Source organism: Quercus robur, chromosome 7 (assembly GCF_932294415.1).
Source record: "Quercus robur chromosome 7, dhQueRobu3.1, whole genome shotgun sequence".
Taxonomy (NCBI): Eukaryota; Viridiplantae; Streptophyta; class Magnoliopsida; order Fagales; family Fagaceae; genus Quercus; species Quercus robur.
The window spans coordinates 38486868-38510199 of NC_065540.1; the positions used below are offsets into that span (position 1 = coordinate 38486868).

The window sequence follows — 23332 nt, forward strand, 5'->3', positions numbered from 1 at the left end:
GTAATTTTCGTACATGAACAACCAAATTCTTTTTAGCTTTTTTTAGAAGAAAAAAAAAGTTTGCAATAATTGAAATTATTCTTTTGAATGAACCTATATTTTTTCTTATACTTCTTTATTGTTTAGTCATATATATTTTGTTTTGTTTCAATAATTTCTAAGCAGTAAATCATCTGAATCTTTAATATTTTTTGGTTTTCCAGAAGTTTTAATATCTAAATTTTTGAGTTTTTTTTTTTCTAGTATTTAAAACTGTCTAACAAATTTTTTGTAAGCTATTGTACGTTTAAGCAATGACATCTTCATCAAATTGTAACACAAATTAAAGTCATACAAGAACAAATTAAGCAATGATGTAGTTTCTTAAATTTTTTATAAAATTATTTTAATTTACCTTACAAAATATATAAGTTCCGTGCATAGCACAAATTAGCAACTAGTTTTTTTAATTTTTTATTAAAAACGGAAAAGATTATCTAAAAGAAGTTATCGGATGTCCCCAAGGGACTATCTAAAAGAAGTTAATTACTTTTTCACTGTCTTATAAAAAAATTTCCTAAAATATATTCCTAAACATAATTAATAAAATCCACTTCCGCAAAAAACACAAAACACTGTTGTGCTTTTCAGTGTTCTATTCATACATCTTCGTCCTCTCTCTTTCTCTGCAAATCCAATGCCAATGGCATTTCACAGACCTATAAATCCCAAACCAAAACCCAGATCCCAAATCCTCTTTTTCACCCTCGCCATAGCCGCCATTGCCCTTTTGTACCTCTTCTCTACTCTGATGTCCACAAGTGGTTTCTCATTTTCCTCCTCTTCAAAAACTTTGAATATGGTTTTCAATCCCAACAACCGTAACGGTCACGAAAGAATTCACAAAGGACACGAGAAGTACTTGTACTGGGGTGACAGGATCGACTGCCCAGGGAGTACTTGTACTGGGGTGACAGGATCGACTGCCCAGGGAAGCACTGTGACTCCTGCGAAGGTCTGGGTCACCAGGAGTCCAGCCTCAGATGTGCCCTTGAGGAAGCCATGTTTCTTAAAAGGTGTGTGCTTTTGAGTGTTTTGGTTCTTGGGTTTGTCTTTGTTTTGTGTTTTATTGCTGGGTTTGGGGTTCTATGACCTGTTTGATTCCTGAGAAAATGTGGCGAAAGAGACTGTTATGATGTGGGAAAACACACTTTTATGCTAAAATTTTCTTTTAGTATGTAAGTATGTTAGCTTTGCCGTGGTAAATTGTTCATCTTTAGGTAAATTAACAGTAAAATGTGTATGAGCCTTTGTAATTTGGATGAGTTCAATGTGTTTAGAATATAATTTGAACAGAGTCAATTTTGGTTAGGATAATTCTTAGTTACAGTTGCATAGGTTCTCCAATTTAATTCAACCATGTAGTTGCATTGGCAAAGATAATATTGATTTTTTTCTTTTCTTTGTATTGTTCTATACAACCATGTGATTGAATTCAATTGGGGAACCTAAGGTACTGCAACTAAAAAACTGTGCCTATACTTATAAAAAAAAAAAAAAAACTGTACCTACATTTTACCTGGTTGGTTAGTTGTATCATGTAAATGAATCTACTTTACCCATCCAAATTGAGTTTCGTATAGTTGCAGACTTTGTCCTAGCTGGTTTTACAAGATATGCTGTCATTATGGTTAATTAGGACAGTTTTTCTGGGAATTTCATTCTTGGAATTTGGTAGTGTTGAGTGTCCTGCAAATGGCAGCATATATTATCATAGTTGTTATTCTGATTTTAATAGTTTGCTGCAATTTTGTACATTCCTATGCTATGTAGTTCTCGATGTACTGAGTTGTTTATCATGGAATTTTTCACTAACTTGATATTTATGATGTGGGAATATAGTAATTTTATGTAATGTTGCCGAATTGTTCACCTCTGTTTCTTGTTGCAGAACTTTTGTCATGCCTTCTAGGATGTGCATCAATCCTATACATAACAAGAAAGGAATCCTTCATCATTCCGATAACAGAAGTTCAGAGGAAAGGTGAGTTCAATGAGACTTCTTTTTGTCTTTTGGTTTCAGAAGAAAATGCTTTGCTGTTATCAATATGTTATCTTCCCTGCTGCCAAGAGCCTTGTAGCTTAGAGGCATTGTCTGGTCTTCTTTATGAGGAGGATCGTCCTGCCCCCACTTTTTGTAACAAATGAATTATAAAAAGAATGTTATTGTCCCTTTTATTTTCTATCTGCTTTGAATTTGGAAGGTTCTGGAAAAGATGCCTTCTAGGTTTGGTTTTGTACATGCAGTTTGCCTTTAATTTCTATTAATGTATACAGTAATTATCAATCAGAAAAGTAAATTGATCTACAATCTGAACTGGCTTCCTTTAATTTGGTAGGTGGGCAGCAAGCTCTTGTGCCATGGACTCTTTGTATGATATGGACCTCATATCTGATACTGTACCTGTAATTTTAGACAATTCAAAACTATGGTATCAAGTACTATCTACGAGTATGAAGCTAGGACCTAGGGGAGTTGCCCACGTGGAAGGAATTAATCGTGTTGATCTTAAAGATGACAGTCATTACTCAAATCTCTTGCTCATAAACCGAACTGCAAGCCGTCTTTCATGGTGAGTTGACTTTTTTTCCCCCTTGATGGAAATTGTTTTCCTTTTCTTCTCAAACATTGTCTGGGTATTAAATATCAAACTTGATTGGGTCTTCCTTGAACTCCATACCTATGATTTAGTTCAGTCGATTTTCATCGAAAGAAACATTGAATCATCAAGGATAGGGTTTCATGTCTTTCATGCAATCAAATTTCAGTAATCAGTGAGGTTTTTGAAAATTTCTGTCATGCTTAGTTGGATTTCATATGTTATAATTATTATTATTTGTTAGAAAAGAATCCGGGATATGTTTCTGCTAAGTCTACCTGTTGTACATCATGTAGTCCTTGCAAATCCCTGCAAATCAGTCATGATTTTAAATCTCTGTTGTTTTTGTCAAGGACTCGGCGTTCTGATAATGATAGCTCTTCAGGTTTATGGAGTGCAAGGATCGAAACAACCGTAGTGCTATAATGTTGCCATATTCTTTTCTCCCTTCAATGGCATCAAAGGAATTAAGAGATGCAGCTGATAAGGTATGTATTATTTGAAATCCTGTTGAAAATTTCACTCTGCATTCTTTTTCAAGGCTTGATTGGTGTGATTTTCAAGATGTCAATTTCCTTTCTTGCTGTGGGGACCAAACAACATGAATATCTATACTCCCTATGTTTTGTTGATCATATATTGAATAAGACTCGGAATTAATTTCACAGTTTATTACTTAATGATATTTAAGCCAATTTGAGCCATTTGTCACTTAATTAGCACTCAAACTTTCAATGTATATTTTATTTTATTTTTAATTTTGATTGGTTCAACCTTTCAGTTTTACAAGCCTTAATGCAGTTTTATGCTGATTGTATAATGTATATACATCTGAGCAATTTGATGTCACTGCTAACTGCTTTTTGAAATGTGCAGTATTTTTTTCAGTACATTCACCTGAGATTAATTCAGGCTATTTGATTTGGCCATTCCCTGTCTTCCATATGAAGTGTTGAATTGAAAAGTACATGTCTTAAAATGTGCCATGCATGCATTTATACTGCACATGCACTTATTATTAAATTTTTTGCCAAGAGCCTCGTAGCTAAACTGGTTGGCACCTAGTGTGTCCATGACATCTAGGGTTCAAATCCTCCTCTTCCATTGAAACTATTGAATTATAAAAAAATATGTAAATATATAGGATGTTCTTTTAGGTATTATTTAATCATCAAACATGTCATTATTCAAGATAACCCTTGAGTAAAAAATATGCCATAAGCTCCTGTAAATGTTGTAACTAGAAAATAATGCAATGAAAAGTGTAAAGAACCTCTTGGGGCTAATCAATAGTTATTATATTATGAATGACTTCTACTTTTAGGAGAAGATTGATGCATTATGTGTTTGGGGAAAGCAAGAAAATAAGAAACAAAAGGAAAAACCCTAGGCTTCACCACCTAAGGGTGCTAGGAATCACCGCCAAGTGAGAAACAATTCTAATTAGATTTTTTTTTTTTTTCATTCAAAATGCAATGCCATCCAAGTTTAATTGATGGGTAAATTAAGGCCGAAAATGGGCGGGAAAGGCTTCATTATACCTGGTTACTCAGAATTAAAATCAATAATGAATGGAAAGGCTTTATTCTGGACCACAAAGTATCACTTCCCAAACCAAAAACACCTTTTCCACATCTATGAAAAGTGAGCTGTTGAGGATTGGAGGTCGTATTATCTCAAGGGCTTGGTAAAATCTTTTGAAGTTTTTGTTCTCTGAGCATGCAATCTGAATTGTACTAGTGAGCTCCAGCTCAATGGCACCTCCTCCATTGTTGTAAGGTGGAGGTTGAGGTCATGGGTTCAAAACCCCCGGGTGTGAAACTTACCAATAAAAATATAAATTGTGTCAAAATTTCTAGTGCCTTGAAAAATGATATTCAACCCTACATGACAAAAAATCTTTTGCAGCATTTGAGTTATATGCTTATATTTTTATCTAATCTAGTCAATGAAGAAGAAATGGTGGGTAAATTTTGCCTATCTCAAATATCTTGAGGACTGAAATGTCCTTCAAGTTTAATTGAACTTTCAATTTGGTCTGTGACTTTTTTATTTGGTCAGTTTGGCCCATAAATTTTCAGATGGGTCAATATGATCCTTCCATTAGGGAGCAAATTGATAGCTTTCACAAACCATATATATAAAAAATACAATTTCATTGAAACAAAAAGGCATATACAATACATGGGATGCATACAAGAATAAAGCCCATCTTGTGCAAACTTTAAGGGACCGATTAGTACTTAAAGGACTCGTTGTAAGGCTACTGCAACTCAATGAAATTGTAATTTGAGAATTTCTGGTTGATTTAATTGAATCAAATTTTAATTTTAGATTAAAGCAGAAGGTTGTTAATTAAGAGTTTGTTTTCCTGAAGAGACAGATATCAATGGAATGAAGACTATGTAACTAAAGTGGATATGTGATTCCAAATTGTTAAATATTATGTGTACCCTGTTTTCGTAGTGGCGGTATCAATACCTTGCTCAAATCTCCTAAAGAACTAGAATAAGAATACTTCTTCAGAGTAGGGGAAGGGATGGATAGGTCAAGGGTGAGTTGTAGCAGGAATGTACATTGAAATCTGTGTCAAGATATGAAATGTTCGTCAGAAAGTAAACATCAATTTGAACATGTGCATCTTGAGAAAATTGGTGGTCTCAATAGATTTATGGAATATGGAACAGCTAATTGAGTCATTTTAGTGATCTCCTTCGAAGAATGATGGCTGTGTTCGGTATGTATATTTACGATATTGAAGGATCTCTTTTTCTAGATTTTCTATCCGACTTTAAATAGTTAAAAAACCAACAATTATTCATTGTCTATCCAATTATAGAATGCAGTATAAGTTTGAAAGCATGTTCAGTGTGTTCAATCTGTGTCAATATTCTGGTGCTTATTTCTTCCTACATTCCTGAAGGCATAAAATTAATTGAAGATGTTTACATATAGCATGCGAAATGGGTCTCAGGCTGCAAAGCACAAGTGGATTTAGCTCACAAAAATCACCACTTCATGTCAAAGTGCCAAACATTAAGACATCCAGGTCATCTTTCATAAAACCTCAATTGTGCAGGATGAGCACTGGGTAGTGGCCTATATTATAGCTATATGCAAACAATGCAGTGGAAACTTTGTTTAAAGACCTTGGTATGAATTGCAGTCACCCTGAAAAAAGGCTCTTATGGTGATGAACCTCCTATCCTAGATATAGCTAGGACAAGGTAGTGTAGGTATCTAGATTATAATTCAGAATTGTTGTTGATTCTATTTTGTTAAGTTTGTATTATATAGCAGCATTAATACTACTACTAGGAGATTTATTTTTTATTTTTATAAAAAAATAATAATATAAATTAAGAGAGGTTTAGGACAGGAGTTTTGTTGTTAAATAATTAATTTTCAAACTAATTTAGGCTAATCAGTTTCTCCTTGCTCCAGTTGCTGCATTAGTGCTTTTCCTAAAATACATTTATTTGCATACTTGAATCAAGCTCTGACCAAATTCATGTCCACAGATTAAGGCACTCCTTGGTGATTATGATGCCATCCATGTTCGTCGTGGTGATAAAATAAAAAACAGGAAGGACAGATTTGGAGTTGAAAGAAGCCTGCATCCCCATCTGGATAGGGATACACGTCCTGAGTTTATCTTACGTAGAATTAAAAAGTGGATCCCACCTGGACGAACTATTTTTATTGCTTCCAATGAGAGGACTCCTGGATTTTTTTCCCCTCTCTCTGTCAGGTAAACAGTGTGCCCCCCACTCTGTCTCTCAAGCGCATTAAGGTCTTGAAGAGTTTTCACTGCAGAGAATATTTTCTGTCCTAAATATAAATCCAATCATTGCTGTTATGTGATATCTTGATGGCAGTTCATCTTGGAGGATCTGGCAGAGTTGTGGCAGTAGAAATAAATCACAATATATTGCCTTTGTAGGTGGATAAGATTGACTAGGCTTTCGTTACACAAATGTGATAAGTCTTTCCTTTTTTAAGATGAACACCTTTAAGCCTGCCCTGGTGTTCTAGAAACCATGTATGATGCACCTTTCATCATAATTTTTTCTTATGCATTAACATCACATATATTTTCTCCCTGTGAATTCGTGGTCCAACCTTAACTATATATCTGAGATTGGCCATGTAAAATCATGCTCAGTAATTCTACTATTGACAGCATATATTCATAAGGTGCCACATAATCCAGTTTGGAGGTATTCCTCCAAACTGGTTTGAATATAAACATTGTCCTATATATATATATATTAAAAACCTATCAATATATATAGAAGGAAAAAGCATGTTCTATTTTTATTTTTAACTGAATCCTGGGGTTTTAGATTCTTTTTTCTTTATTGTCATGGGGGGGAAATAGTGAAATTTGGGGGGGGGGGGGGGGGGGTGGGGTTGTTAATTTTACTTTTTGTTATCCTGTACTGTTAGTTTTTGTCTGAAGTTATTTGGCGGTACTTCTGGCTCAAAATCAGATGTCTTGAGGCTTCAAATTGTCATGTCAAGACCTGCTGACCTTGATTCCTGTTGATCCGTGTTTGCAGGTACAAATTGGCATATTCATCAAACTATAGCCGGATTCTGGATCCTTTGATTAAGAACAACTACCAGTTGTTCATTGTTGAGAGGGTTATCATAATGGGAGCCAAAACATCCATTAAAACATTCAAGGAGGATGAAACTGTACTCAGCCTCACTGATGACCCAAAGAAGAACACCAAATCGTGGCAAATACCTGTTTATACCATGGATGAAGAGGGAAGGTGACAAGGCTTGCATAAGGAGTTTTCTGATTTATCTACCACCAAGCTCATTATTTCCACTCATTCCCATACAACACAAGCACACTAGTTGCATATCAGAAAGCTAACAGAGAAAAATCTACATTGGGAGGAAATGAGAGGCTGACCACTTAAAATCGATGTTGTAAATTGTGGTACAAGTTAAAGATGGGCTTGTATGTGTTCACGATAAATATGTATATCTTTACAGAACATGCTCATTTTTGCCACTTTTTACATATTTCTGCACTTTCAAGTGTTCACTAGCAATATGTTAATTCATGCATTCTTTTCTCTCATTGTATGAGACCTTCGGCTCAGAATCAACACTCTGCATTTAGCTGTCTCTCTGTAGGCCGTCTTTAGAAGCTTGGTTCTTGCCATATAAATCATTGCAGTCCTCAAACTTTTCTTCGTATTTTCTGAGATACTGAAGTGGATAGATGGTGAACATTACCATGTTCAAATGGTAGATTGACATTTGTATGTAGTCTTGGCCACCCTGATGCAATAAAGGAACCCACTGAGCAAGACCAAAAATGTTGGGGGCAGACCTCCTCAAAATGCTGGAGTAGGAGGCTGCAATATTTATACACAATTGCTTTGACGTGAGATAAACCCTAATAACTTCTGACAAAAGCCAATTTTGGTTCAAATGTTGTCTATAACTTTCCTTATATTATTATTTATAATTTTGCTTTATTCTTTTTTAGCTGAATTTTATAATTTTGTTTGTTGATCCACCTGACCATTGGCTTAAGAATACATAATATGGAATAGAAATAATTGTTGTAATCTCACGTTCTTGGGTAAACGTTTGTACTCTCGTCCAATTGAAAGCCAAGCCATTATCATCAGTTACAGTTTGTGGTAGACCAAAGTAATATATGATCATTTCTTCTTAGGAACTAAATCACATCTTCATTAAGAGCTATGTAGTTTAAGTTTTTAACTTAAAAAAAAAAAAAAAAAAAAATCACATCTTCATTTATATCATCATGATGATATGCTTTTGCCTCTAGTCACTTAGTGATATAGTTTATTGCTGCTATAACAAAGCTATTTCTTTTCCTTGAAGTAGCCCTTACTTTTCCTATTAAACTGATTGCCAATCCTCTGAATGGCCAAGATTTAATTATGGAACTTAGTTCTGCTTCTACTACTGGAGTTATTGGAATTGGCCTGTGCCTTTAACAAGTCTCACATCCTTGTGCTTAATTAATGCAATATTTCGAGACATTTTGCCAATTATAACTATATCGATTGATCAACCATCTCATTTTAATTCCATATTGATGTGCCTTGCATATTTGTTCTTGAATCTTAGTCATCACTTGCATCGATTCCTCGAGGCTTATAGAAGAACATTTTGTACAATTATTTTTATTGTTCTGCTAGTAATACATAATTTCGAGCCTTTAATTCTAAGGCAATATATATATATATATATATATATATATAAGTGCATCCCCTAGGATTTTCCAATTATGAAATAATTGGCTTTCTCCAATTGCATTGTTTGGAAGTTGAGAAATATTTGGGAAGGAAAATATTCTTTTTGCATGTTATTTAATTACCGTGACATAGATAAATTAACGTGACATGATTAGAGTGGTTGTAGTAATCCATCTAACAAACATGGATGGCACTTAATGATTACATCAACGTTGAAGAATAATGGAACCTTGTTTCCAAATGCTAGGTTTAAGGGTCAAAATATATCTCAAATAAAAAAAATAAAAAAGTAAAATGTGATCCCGAACTTTTAAAATGGTGTAAATTGTAGTTTAGTTTTTATTGAAAGTTTGGTTAAAATATAATTATACTTGAGAGGGGGAAAAAGAAGAAGAAAAAGAGGTTTTAATAAGCTACACGTGCAAACTAGACAAAAAGATAAAAGAAAAACCTTTGGTAAACGTACACAAGCAAATCAATGTATACCATAAGTATTTTCTCTAGAAACCAAAAAAAGAAAAAGAAAATTATTTGTCACTGTACTAGAATGAGATATATGACATTTTTTTTTTTTTTTTTAAGAAAGAAGATATATCATATTTGTGGAATAATATGAAGAATAGTGTACACTGGCCCTTAGTAGTTGATCAATCATATGAAGAACAATTAAATGACATCATGGCATTCCATTTCATTAAATATGTACAAACTTTGTAAAGAATAGTGTTCTCCCTTAACAAAAGAATCGAAATCCGTTACCAAATTCAGAAAGGTCAACTAATCCATGCAGCCATATCATGCATTGCAGATTTTTCGAGAATTCGTTCTCAGTTAAAAATAAAAAAATAAAAAAATAAAAATTTCTATAAGTACTCGAATACGAATCTTTTGTATTATTTAAAAAAAAAAAAAAATCTATTTGTTTGACTTTCTTTATAAAATAATGAAAATTAAAAATGGAAAAAAAAATTAAATAAAAACAAATTCAACATAAGTTATGGTTGTGAAAATATAAAGTGGAACACAAAAAATGGAACAGAAGATATATATTAAAAAAACTCAACCATGTCGTCTTTATAGTAACAATATTTGGAACATCATATCTAGTACATCTTTATGAATTACCACCAACCAGTACTGCTGAATATATTCAAGATGTGCCAAGGTGGTGTTGGTGGAGGTGCCATAGGAGGAGGAAGTGATGGTGCCGGAGTAACTGGCGGTGGTAGCAACTCTTTAAACGGCAGTGGCAGTGGTACTAGCATGATGGTTACTCCAAGGATTGTAGAAGCATTAAGGGACTATTTTGAAAGTAAGTGAAATATATATATATATATATATATATATATGTATGTATGTATGTATATTGGATTCTTTTCGTTTTATGTTTTAATATATGTCTCTCATGGTATTGAACCTTTTTTGTGATAAGAAGAGATGGTGAAAGAACTGTACCAACTCGAAGTATTCAAGGGTCTCTAGAGACTGCATGCTAGATAATTATTACGGAAACCATTTGAGGTTATTATTAAGAACTACATTCAGAAGGTCTCATAATGCAAGGACTAATTTTTTTCTTCATGGATTATAATGTTGATGCAAATAATTAATTACTTAATTGCTTTTTTTGTGATACAAAAAAGTTTTTTGAATCCTAAAAAAAAATGTCGTTTGAGCTACAAACTAGCCATTATTGGTCGATACAATAAATTGAGGTTATGATTCAGACATGCTTTTGTTTCAATTTTTACATTTTTTTTTTTTCCATTCTTGAAAGTTACTTTACTTCTTTTGTTTCAGTTAAAAATTATATTTTATCTAGGGGTAATTACACTCCTCTCTTTTGATGTTTGGAGAAATAACACTCCACCCCAAATTTGAAAGAAAAAAAAAAAAAAAAAAAACACTTTTCCCTCTTGACATTTGATTGACAAAATTAAAAATGTTGTCTATTAATCTATCCTTTTGCTTAAAGGAAGGTTTCAAAATTTATCCTCTATTTCAAAATTAAAATTCATTATTTTAAAATTTTAATTAAAGCATATTTTAAAATATTAAGTAAGGTTTTTTTTTTTAGTTATGTAGAGATTTGATGTTGCAAATGTTTTGGTGTTTGATAAATTTTGCATTTTCACTCTAAATTTATCAGTTTTTTTTTTTTATTTATTTTTTTATTAACCATAGTTAAATTTTTGTAAAGAAATTCATATAGAAATTTAGAATATTTCATTGCTAATATAAACGGAAGATGAGGAATGTTAATTTCTTTAAATTTCGAGGGATAATTCCCATATATATATATATATATATATATATTAGTTAAAGGCTGATGCCTTTCCTATAAAATATTAAATCTTAAATACTATATATTCCAATCAAATGTGATGCTTTTTTTTTTCTTTTTTTCTTTTTTACTTCTTTAAATCATATGTTTCAATTTTTTATTTTTGAATTATAAGTTTTGCTTTGTTACATTTTATATTGCGTGAGGTTTTAGTTTGTTACATTTCCTTGTTATATCGAATGCAAATTAAACAAGAATTTTATATGGTTTGGCCTAACAGCATATTTTTATTGGTGAACACCCTTAATGGCTATATGGTGTTTATGAAGCACTTCAGTTTACAATAAACTTAATGTAGATTTTATATATTAGAGAACCCTATACTAATCTTATGCTAACACTAACCCAAAGTTAATTTGTTTATTTTACAAGAACTTAACAAAGAAGCTGAATCAGCTCGTTTGGTTATGCAAGCGAAGCTGGAATTAGAAAAGTCTACACAGCGGAAGAACTTGATACAGTCTGAGATTGATGGACTTCTTATAAAGATCAAACAATCCGACCAAGACCGTTTGAAGTCCGAAGAAGAAATTAAGCAACTTCAAGAACAGGCTAAGCAACATCTAGAAGAGGCTAGCAGGGGTTTGGAGGAGCTTGAGAGCTACAGGAAATGCCTTTTGGAAGCCTTTGAAAACTTTGAATTTGAAAATTTGGCCTAATCTCTTTTTCTCTTTAATTTATTTAAAACTACTTATTTCACCTTCTTCACTTACTTCAAAAGTTCAAAGTAAAATTTTTGCTATTACTACGTCTTTTATGTAATTTTTAACTTCGTTAATGTTTTTGGCTTGTATGTTAACACATAGAGTATTGAATAATTTCTTGATTCACATGCCAAATTCGTTCAAATAGAGTTCCCCATGACAAAATTTTATTGGAAAAACTTGAACCAAAGATGATCCACAATTCAAAATAGTAGCTAGATTAATAACCCTCTCAGAACCACTAGCATATATTCAAAGATATTACCAAAATGAGTAGCTAAATGTGACATAACTGATCAAAAAACTTTCTATGAAAACAAAAGAATGAGATCTATGGAGAGTGACTACACCTCTTCTATAATTCTCTCTCCACATATTCGGGTCACATCAATAAAATTCATACTTCTAATTGTAAGGTATACTAAAAACAGGGTTCAATATTAACAATATGTGATGATCCCTATCCTCTATTGAGTCTAACAACTACTCAGCAAAATAAACTCCAACTAATCATGATTTATTAATTACACAAAAACTGACTATGTTAGCCCAAAATTATGCATTTCCAGATTGTTATACATCTCAATGGCACAATAAAATCAAATAGGTCCTGTCCTGACCATAACTTTTGTTTGGTGCGTCCCTATAATTTAAAAGGAAAAAAAAAAAAAAAGGAAGATGGGTTCACTCCAATAAGATCAATTTGAATTTTATTTTAATCTTTTGGCCTGAGTAATTACAGATTGTGAAAATTTCAAGTAATCTCTGCCTGTCCTCTCCACTAACCCTGTGCAGGCATTCATGCATTGCCAATTTTATGTTTATTGTCTCAATGTGTAATGAGTATGACTTGGTAGTTCTTTATGGATTATGTGATTGAATATATTAAACCATTAATCCTATTTGCTTTTTTAAATAGGGTCGTCTGACAAGTAACTAAAGGAAACAAAGGATGGGAGAAATCCAGAGTGGCAAGAAAACAAAGGAATCCACCATCATCCAAAATGTGAAGCAAAGTGTGGATTAATTGTCAGAAAAAATTAATGACATTGGAGACCAAAAACATATCAAAGACCAAATGATAAAACTTATGACCAAAGAAATTAACAAGCCATCGGGTACTTGCTTTAGAGGTTATGCAGGCAATGCCTGATCCTATTAGGATTGGCAAACCATCACCATTGACAAACGAGCTAGAGGCACTGGTGAATGGTGTCACTAAACAAGATTGCATTGGCTCAATCTGATGAAGAGTCAGAAACATCTGAGGCCATTTCAGAATCACTCTGATTTCTTGCTGATTTGTTTGATCAGTGTACAAAGGAAAACCCAGCAGGTAGTCTTAAAGCTCAAGACCTCTATGAATGCTGCTGTTAGTACAAGCAACGATAAAAGTTCAAGAATTTAGGAATGTCAACAGTTTTAGTAGTGTGGGATTTTGTATTATTCCTGTTGTGATCAAATATATAGGTTTGCCCAAAAATCCTGTGTAATCTAATTTTTGTGTAATCTAATTAAAAAATCTTTATTGATTTTTTTTCTTTTCTGGTTAGAGTACTCCAAACTTCTGTGGCTGCATCCTATTGTTGGGTTGTGTTTTACTGCTGGGGTTAACTGTAGAAGGTCTTAGCCTTTCTATAAGGCAAATATGAGAATGACCACACATTAGCTGGCCTTTAAATAATAGTTCCATTCCCTTGAAACTTCTTTCCCATGCAAAGAATATTTCATCCTCACCATTGTATATTCAACTTATTAGGTTAATTTTCTATGCCACTTCATGTGTTTGTGTTTGTGGGATTCAGATTGAATTTTTTCCCTTCAGGCCACAAAGATAAGAAAGGCAGTTAATGCCCTTTGAGGGCAAGGGTCAAAGCAGATTAATCAGTTTTCACAGACAATTTTTTTAGTACAAATCTGTTGCCTCTAGCTGTTTGCCTGTTTACATTGATGATTATCCTTACATAAATGGACTTCAAATCACTTTACTTTAATGCTGCTATGATAGTTATTTCAGCATATATTGATGATGAAGATTCTGTTTCTATCTTGTGAAATCTTATATTGGTATTTTTCAAGTTATTTGTTAATTCAGGTTATAAACCAATAAATCCTCAAGTCATTTTAGTGTCATGTAATTACACATTTTTTTTGGAACCGAATTTATATTCGGTTTGGCATACTATAATTAGCTTCCAAAATTATACATCCCCTTATTACTAATTACTTTACTGATCTACAATATAATGGCAGACATCATCAGATACCCTATTTATTATTAAACTTTTACTGACCTACAAATCTTTATCCCATGTCTGTCGAGCTATTTCAATTCATTTCCTTTGACAGATACAACAAAAACACAACGTTCCCGCATCAATAGCCAGATAGCACTGCAAGCTTCAAGGGCATGTGCCAGTCCAAGGCAATAAGAAGCAATATTATTTGGTGTAAGGCATACTGAGAAAAATACTTTGGATAAAAATGAACTTCAGCTACTTTTTCCTTAGGTGACCCTTGATTTCAATACTCAATCTTTTCAATCTGATGGCAATACTTTCCACCGCCCAACATAATCGTGACTGTATTTCAATGTTACATGAAAAAAAAAGATACAGTTAGCATAATATAACAGTAATTAGAACATTGCAGCTTTTGGATTGTATTCTATCACCAATATTTCATACATTAAAAGCAAGATCTTCTCCTAATTGTTGCATTGCTTTCATGAATGTGCTTGGACAGATGTGTTCTTCAATTAATTATTAATATTGTACACACAAACACCAAAGTAGTAAGAATCATATTACAGGGACACTCTAAATCTAAAAGTTTTCATCTTGTGCATGCAACAACATGGATATGAGCTCTGACCAGTCATGCTCTTAAACATGGACAGAAATCACTTGTAAAAAACAGAAAAGGAGTGGATTTTAGTTTGATCTATTTATCTTAGAAGGATTGTCAAGTTCTGAGTACCATTGTAAAGTTTCGAATATACATGTTTCCTGAAGGTATGAAGAAATAAGAACAGGTGAGACACTTAATAATGTCATTCTTTTCAGGTCTAAATTCTAGTCATACACTGCACCTGACAAATACACTTGAATTGAGAAATAAATTTTTTTCAAGAAACTTTTTAAAATTTGAATTAAATCGCCTCATCCTATGGTAAAAGAATATTTGGAGTCTAGTACCTGGGGTAAGCAGCATGTTGGGTGCTAGTATGATTTATGTCCTTTTTTTTTTCTTTTTTTTCTTTTTTTTTTTAAATTTTCACAAAAGAAACTTGAAACTGCATGGTAAAAGAGAATTTCGAGTCTTGTACAATAATACATCTGATAATTAACTCTCAATCAAAAAAAAAAAAAAAAATGGTACTGGTTTGTATGGAGATTATTGATGAGAAGGTTTAAAAGCTCATCCTTCTCTGGAATCGTTGTGTTTGAGTTGCCTAAATGGAGTGAGAATTTTCTATCCAAAGTAGATGATAAATCCAACAATTATTGATTGTCTATCCAATTATAAAATGCTGCATAAGTCAAAGTCATCTGTCCTCAAAGTCATCAAATTTATCAAACAGAACACTTGAAATGGGTCTCATGCTGCAAAGCTCTTTCCTATCAGCCAAATTCACTTGACCAACAGAGACACAAAAAATTAAATCCTTTCAACAATACTATAAAATCTCCTCATTAATGAAAACCATATTAGCCAAAATCACTTGATGAACAAAGAGGGACAATGATGAATTTTCCTTTGCAAGGCAATCCTGTTGATAGCAGCAAGATTCTTCACCTCTCTGCAATTCTCAAACTCTTCTCTTGCCTTCTTCATCAAGTTAACCTTCTTCAAGTTAGAGACCTCATTGCATCCCCTCTTTTTTTGTGATGGGTTTCACCACTTCGCAAACCTTGAGTTGCCTACTCAGTTTTCTCTCATTCTCTTTCTTGTAAAGTTGCCTAATCCGATCACTCACTTTGTTCTCAAACTCCACAGTTTCCTTCAGTATTGCTTCATATAATGTCTCCCACTTTAACCACACCTTCCTTTCCCTCATACTTTGGACCACAACATTAGCACTTGAAAGTTGAAAGTGACTGATAAGTTGTGGAAGAAATTCTCTTCCTTGGAATTTCTTCCACAACTTATCAGTCACAATGCTCACATCTCTTCCTATGGATTTGGAACACTTCTCCACATGCATCAACTGATCAACATTGCAGTGTGGCAAAAAATTAAGAATTGAAATATCATATGCGAAAAATACCTCTAGACGGAGCTTGTCACCCACAAGCCCAGCTTATCATCTTCTCCATCTCAACCTCAAGCAACTCTGACACAGAACCAGACCCATCTTCAGTTTCATTGCTCACCATGTTTCTCATAGCCAAATTTTGATTCTCAGCCATATTTGATTAGTTTCTGATCAAGAAGATTAGAAACTTTCACCGCAAGATTACTGCTCTATCCGTAAAAAGCAGTCTTTTAAGTCGGTCTCACATATATACCCAGCTATGCACCGACTCTCATTCTAACCGTCAAAAATGGATTAATGGGCCGGAAAATAATTCAAAATTTTAATTAAAGCCCAATTCAACTTTTTTTTTTGAAAACTGAAAATATTTGGTGGCCCAAAATTAAAAGGCTCCAGTTCTTGAAAGTGTCAAAGAAATTTGTTTTTTGTTATTGGTTTGCTATTTTAATTCCGGTTTGCTTCTTATAAGTAAATGTTAAATTGAAATTTGTTTCCATAAGCGTGTGAAAAACAACATAATTTAAGATTTCTTTTTGAATAAATTGAACATTTGAAGCAATCAAATTATACTGAATCAAAATTTTCTCCATTTGCTTCTTTTAGACTAAATTCCAAGGGGAAAAGTTAATGGATTTTTTTTTTTTTTTTTTTTAGAAACAAAAGTTAATGGATTGGTTTAGGAATACTTATGTAGTAATATTTCTAATCAGTTAAAAAAAGAAAAAGGGTTTGGTTGTCACTTGTCACAAAACAAAAACATTTTTCCAATGTTCTTTGCAATTCACTCACTTTCTTTCACAAATTTTTTTACATTTTAACTCTCATTTAATATATTTTATTTAATGGTTGAGATTGAAAGTTGTTTTTTTCAACTTTCAATCTCAACCATTAATTACAATTGCATCAGGTGCAATATTCTAGGTATTGCACCTGATCTGAATCCATTGGTATCAATGTTTGTGTCCATACTTTATATGTCCATACTTTATAGGTGAAGATCATGCTTATATTTACACTCTTCAAAGATAAATTATGTTGCAAAGTTCATATTGTCAAACTTCAATCTCCACAAAAAGCTTCACAAACATCTCTATTTAGTGCTAGGCCTCATCTCCCAATATGGGTTCAAACTGAACCTTCACATCAAAGAAGACATAAGGAATCCGGTCACCTTTCAAAATTGCATACCTTTGCCATTTGCCAATGTATATTAAATTATTAATTGATGTTCTCGTGCCTTACCAAATAAAGGTACTCCAATCAAATGGGAGCTAAGTGCACCTTCTAGGCCTACCAGTTTCACCTGTCTGATACAATGGGACTAGTATCCTCTTTACACAATTTTTTTGTTTGTTGGACATGAACACATGCTAATGGATCCCACTGCTACACTTTTTAACAGCAGTGGGCTCCAAGTCTTAAGGATCGGATGCCCTAGAATATCTTTCTTCCAAACCATAACTGGTCTTGTACGGCTCAAATGCCCTTCAAACATTTGTTGTCCTTCAAATAAATAATAATCTTTAGCTCTATATATATATATTTTTTTTTATTATAGCTTTTAGCACATTATTGGTAGATGAAACACGATTGCCATGATGCTTTTCTTAACTAAATAATCTTCAAAGATCATTAGGAATCATAAAGAGGTATCGGATAAGTTAATTTAGGCCCAAACGATCTTCATTGGGATACTTAAGTAGGATACAAGGAAGAAAAAGATTGCATGGAAAGATATGTATATTGTATACCCAACGTATTAGAAATGAGCTAAAAGCCTAAAAGCCTTGTATCTCTGTAATATTTCCCAATTCTCTCCTGGGTTTAAAAACCATAGCTGATAGCACTTTTATAATATTTCCTAATTTCTTAAAAAAAAAGGATTTTCGTGAATCCTATTTAATTTAAACAATAAATAGAGAATTAATAGTATTAATAGTAAAGAACAATTGGTTTTGAACAATAAATGTCTTTCACATTCAACTATAGAAATAAATAACTTATTATAATTTTTTAATGGCCGTTCCAAAAAAGCGCACTTCTATATAAAAAAAAAACGAATTCGTAAAAATATTTGGAAAAGGGAGGGGTATTGGGTAGCATTGAAAGCTTTTTCGTTATCGTGTGCGTAGTGTTGGAAAATCTAGTTTTGCATCTCATATAAAACCCATAGCGGAAGCAACACAAGAATCTACTTCACTTATAATAGATAACATGTAACCTTGAATTCTAGAACAAAGAAAAGAAGTGTACCTTGGTGCAATAAAATTCAAAAACAAGACTTGAGAATACCTTCAATCTTCATCCCAATTCCACATGGTGTCCAAGATAAGTGGTCTCTTAATTAGTTCTTACGTATGTTAATTTTCATTTTTGGAAAAGTGTATTTCCAAGATTCTGTTGAGAAAAGCTACTTTCTCTTCCTTTTAATCATACGTGCGTTTTTAACTGCCTTGGCGGTTACTTTATTTAATAACTCTTATTAAATAAATATTTGATTATCTAATTGGGCTTAAGTGTGTGGCTTGAGATGGGACCAAAAGAGACCAATAAGGCTCTAGCTCCAATGGGCTTCAGATTTATCTGTCAACTTCTAACAAGCCCAAAGTTACCATTAATTATATAATAAGTATCACAATGGAAATGTAATTGCACTCTAGGCCTTATTAATAAATTATATCCCAAAACTTTAATATGATATCATTTGACCCCTCCATGAAATATCCATAGTGAACAAAGTCATAATAAACTGTCACTTTGTAAACAACTATTTTATTCCTTGAGTACCCAGTTTAATCTTTTAGTTATTCATATTTATGAAATATAATTTCATAAATATAAACTTTAGTAACTTTTTACTAAAGTGGCTAGTCCTGAATAACCAGTTCCCATTAAACTTATCTCAAGGGGATATTTCATGTCTCTATAGAAAGAGATTATGGATTTCATCTTAAGAATATGTGTTCCCTCAACACTACGTGTGGTTACCCAACATACTAAGGTTTTGACTATCAAACTAGATCTCACTTCTGATATATCAAAATAACCTACATTTCATGATCGAGTTCACTATCCTCTCTAGATTAAAAGTTTATGAAATTAGAAGTCATGAGATTAATTATTCAAGTGACAGTTATTAATTGAATAATTAATCTCACAACGATCTAGTTCAATATGTCTTACACACTTAAGACATATCAACACATCAACTAGAAGTCTCCATTTCCATGATCAAGACAAACCATCTTAGTTGATGAGTTATAGTCTTCGCAGATGAAACGCCCAATTTCATTATCGATTACGAACTATATTTTGAGTTTACAAAGAACTAATGATTTATATCTTCTGTAACTAAATCACATACAATACATCTCAAGGACTATGATAATGTCTCATTAGTTCATTTATAAATAGTCTCATATAATTAAACAATTTAATTATTTATAACATGCCAATAAATTGGATTTTAGGGCACATACCCTAACATGTAGAATCGTAAAAACTTTTGCATTGGAGATTAGGGTTTGGTGTGTTATTTTGAGAGAAAAAACTATACTACTGCATCTTGTATTTTTCCCAGTGAATATTGAAATCACTACAACTTTGTGAACATAGATAAATTGCCGAACCACATAAATATTGTCTTGTGTGATTTTTTTTTTCTTTGGCACATATTTTTCTCTATTTTTCATCTCACAGATCTAGAAATTTCATGAGTATTCCCTACACAATTCTCTCTCTTCCTCTTACTCTCTAATTCTCTCTCTTCATCCTTTTACTCTCTGACTGTCTTCTCTCTTCCTCACAAGCATTACTTGGTGGTGAGCTTCGCTGATGGCTGGGTTTGGGTTTCCGTTTTGGTTTTGGTGGTTGGCGTGGTGGTGCCTAATTGTGTTTTTTGTGGCTGGTTGTTGTGCTGCTTTGGTTGCTGCTAGTGGTGGTGGTTGCTTTGGTTTATGGTGGTGGTTTTAGTTTCTATTGATGGTAGTTGTTAAGTTTTGGTGGTTGAATGGGTGGTGGGTGATGCATGCATTTATCTGAGGATGGATTTGGGTGATAAGTGGTTGAAAAAGAGACAGATAGGAAGAGAGAAATAGAGAGATGGGGGAAAAGAGAGAGAAAGATGAGTTATATTATTTTATTGGATAGTGTATATTATTTTAATGAGTTGTATGGAAATATAGAGAATGACATGTAGGGTGTATTATTAAATGAGTTGGTAAAATAGATAAAGTAGTCTTTTGGGTTGTAAAAAAAAAAAAAAAAAATTACATTATCGAATACTACTTTATCTATTTTACCAACTCATTTAACAATACACCCAACATCTCAATTTTTATTTTTACATACAATCCAATAAAATAATATAAATTACACAATCAAATAATATTTAAAAAATTGCTTCTCTCTCTCTCTCTCTCTCTCTCTCTCTCTCTCTCTCTCTCTCTCTCTCTCTCTCTCTCTCTCTCATGGTGGTAGCTTTTATGGGTTTTGGTCCTAGTGTGGTGGTGGTGTTAGGTTTTGTTGATGGAGGTGGTGGTGGGTTTTGTTCCTAGCAGTTATGGGTTTTTTTTTCGCAATGGTGGTGGTGGGTTTTGTGGGGATTTTCCTGTGATGGTGGTGGGTTTTGTTCGTGGTTTTGGGTTTAATTTGTGTTATTTTTTCCTTTGAATATCTGTGTTTGTGGGTGTTTGGTGGAGGTGGGTCTTGAGGTGGAGATGGGTCTTCTGGTGGTGGTGGGTTTCTCTTGGTATTCTTTGAGTTTTTATATGGCTGTGTAGTGTGATGGGTTGTTGATTTGGGCTTCATTTAAGTTGTTGGGTTGCTTCAAGAGGAGTGACTTGGTGAGAGAGACGGGGAGGAAGAGAGAAAATTAAGTAGGAGAGGGAGAAAGAGAAATTGAATAAAAAGTGAATAGTGCTGATTTGGAGGAAAAAATAAGAACTAAGATGTTTGGTGAGTTGTAAAATGGAATGGTAAAATAGATAAAATAGTTTTTCAAAATATGTATTTTTTTAGACACCCAGATGTGAATGCTCTAATAAAGGTTGTACAAGTACAACCTTTACTATAGCAAGTATGTAAAAAAAAATTTATATGTGCATACTGGGATAAAGCTTGGTTTTTGTGTTTTGGGGAGTGGGGTTGTAAAATAGATTTTTTTGGAGTTTAAGCAATTCCAATGTTAACTCTTTTATAAATACTCAGATGTGAATGCTTTAAATATAAAACCCATAAAATCACTTAAAGCCATCTTATAGGAAACAAAAATGTTATTTCAGTTATTTTAATTCTACATAGCAAACAAATGAAGGCGTATCTTGCAAGCATGTTTAAGGCAAACGTTTTGGAAAAGAGGGCAATGATATAGAAATGTCCTTATGTTTTAGACAGAGAGAAAAATTCAAGAAAAATGCACCAAGAAAAGAGAGGATTTCCTTTTCTATGCATGGGTCCTAATATATTCACATTCGAGAAAATTAATAGAATATTCAACAAGTAATAGTGCATAGGGAATTCTTCAAAGGGAAATTTTCGTTTATTAAAAAGGTAAATGAGTGATCATTAGATTCATTACTTTCTAGTGATCTCTGTAATGTACCACTTCCTCAGCATCAAATAAGAAGCATAATTTTTACTACACTATAAAGTTAAAACAAATTTTATATCATGCAAAAAAATAAAATAACATTGCGTTAAGTTTGGAAAATCGGAAAAATCACAACAACTCAACATTATCCCTAAAAGGTGAGGCTAATTTAAGCACTAAGAGCATGTTTGGTAGACTGTAATAAGTATCGTAATGTAATTAGGGATGACAATGGGGCGGGGCCGAAGGATGGGGTCTTTGCCCCCACCCCGCATGAATTTTTCTTGCCCCATCCTCGCCCTGCCCTTCCCCGCATGTCGGGGAAAATTTCTTGCCCCATCCTCGTTCTTTAAGGCCCCGTGAAGCCCCGTCTCACCCTGTAAAACTTTATTTCTTATTAATTTTCCTTACAACTATTACCATTTTTTCACACTCCTTAGTGAGTGTTTGGATTCACGTTTGCGTTTTTTGCGTTTTTTTTTTTTTTTTTTTTTTTTTTTTTTTTTTCAGCGCGTATGAACAGTAATCGCACTATTCATGCACATGGATTCACTATGCAGGAGACAAAGTACACTATTCATGTACTGTTCACGGGTCCTACGGTACTATTCACATATTTAAAAATTATTTTGCTACAGTGTTTTTAGTTTTCAGTTTTCAGTAAAATAAGTTGTATCCAAACGGACCCTTAGTAATGGACAAACTATATTTCTCCAACAAAGATAATATAAAATAATGGAAAAAAGAAAAAAAATTAAAACAAATCTCCTTGGCAATGTCATTAAACAATTAAGCAACGCTGTTAAACAATTAAACTATATTTGGCAACATCATTAAACAATTAAATTAGAAATCATAGCACCAGCAACACATACACAAATAGGTATTCATTGGCCTAAAAAACACTAAAACAAATCTCCTTTATAACTTTCTTTTCCTCTTTGATAGGTCTAGTTTTTTTTCAAAACATCGATTCAATGGAAGATAAGAATAAAGCCACATTTAAGATGCGTCTCTTTTACCCAGTAAATGTTATAAACTACTAAGTAGTATACATTATTTAATTTCTCCCATTTTGTGACTTTTCATAGAAAAAGGGACAAAGTCTCAAACCTGTACCTCATAACAAACAAATGCCCATACACACACAATGACACAGACACAAATATTCAAACTCAGACCCGTACCTCGTTAAAAAAAAAAATATATTATGTTCATGATGAAATCTAAGTTAAGAAAGACATATGAGTCATGAATGAAATCAGTAATTCAATACTATATAAATTTGTTTCTAATAAAGACAAAAGAAAACGTTAAAAGTGGTACCTTATTTTCAACTTTGCTAGGGACAAAAAAAGAGGTAGAAAGTCACGTTAAGTAGAATAAAATAAGCTGGTGATATTTTTGTTTAAATGGTATGGTTTTAAAGTATGAAAAAATTACAATTTAACCCTTATTAATGTGGGGCGGAGCAGGGTGGGTCTAAAAAGTGTAAATCCATCCCCGCCCCGCCCCGTGGTGCAGGTCTAAAATCTCACCCCAT

The 23332-nt window shown here is 33.0% G+C and overlaps 2 protein-coding genes across 2 annotated transcripts; one reads left to right on the forward strand and one right to left on the reverse strand.

The window, feature by feature from the left end:
• Positions 1-915: 915 nt before the first annotated feature.
• On the forward strand, positions 916-7737 carry LOC126691353 (uncharacterized; the record flags this gene model as incomplete). The annotated part of the gene is made up of 6 exons (XM_050386404.1): positions 916-1055; positions 1931-2023; positions 2379-2612; positions 3025-3127; positions 6161-6390; positions 7202-7737. Coding segments are annotated over 6 exons (1023 nt in total), but the record flags the coding sequence as incomplete, so codon positions are not given.
• An 8069-nt stretch (positions 7738-15806) lies between these two features.
• Positions 15807-16353, reverse strand: LOC126691354 (uncharacterized). Its single transcript, XM_050386405.1, has 2 exons — positions 16267-16353; positions 15807-16151 (listed from the first exon to the last, which is right to left on the reverse strand). The coding sequence occupies exons 1-2, from the start codon at positions 16351-16353 to the stop codon at positions 15807-15809; spliced, it is 432 nt and encodes a 143-aa protein (XP_050242362.1).
• Between the last annotated feature and the right edge of the window lie 6979 nt (positions 16354-23332).

What these genes read in the sequence shown, in the direction of transcription:
- LOC126691354 (XM_050386405.1), bottom strand. Translation starts at nt 16,353, where the DNA reads ATGGCTGAGAATCAAAATTTGGCTATGAGAAACATGGTGAGCAATGAA. An exon ending in CTGTGTCAGAGTTGCTTGAG is followed by an intron (nt 16,152 to 16,266) that starts GTTGAGATGGAG and finishes AATGTTGATCAG; the next exon opens with TTGATGCATGTGGAGAAGTG.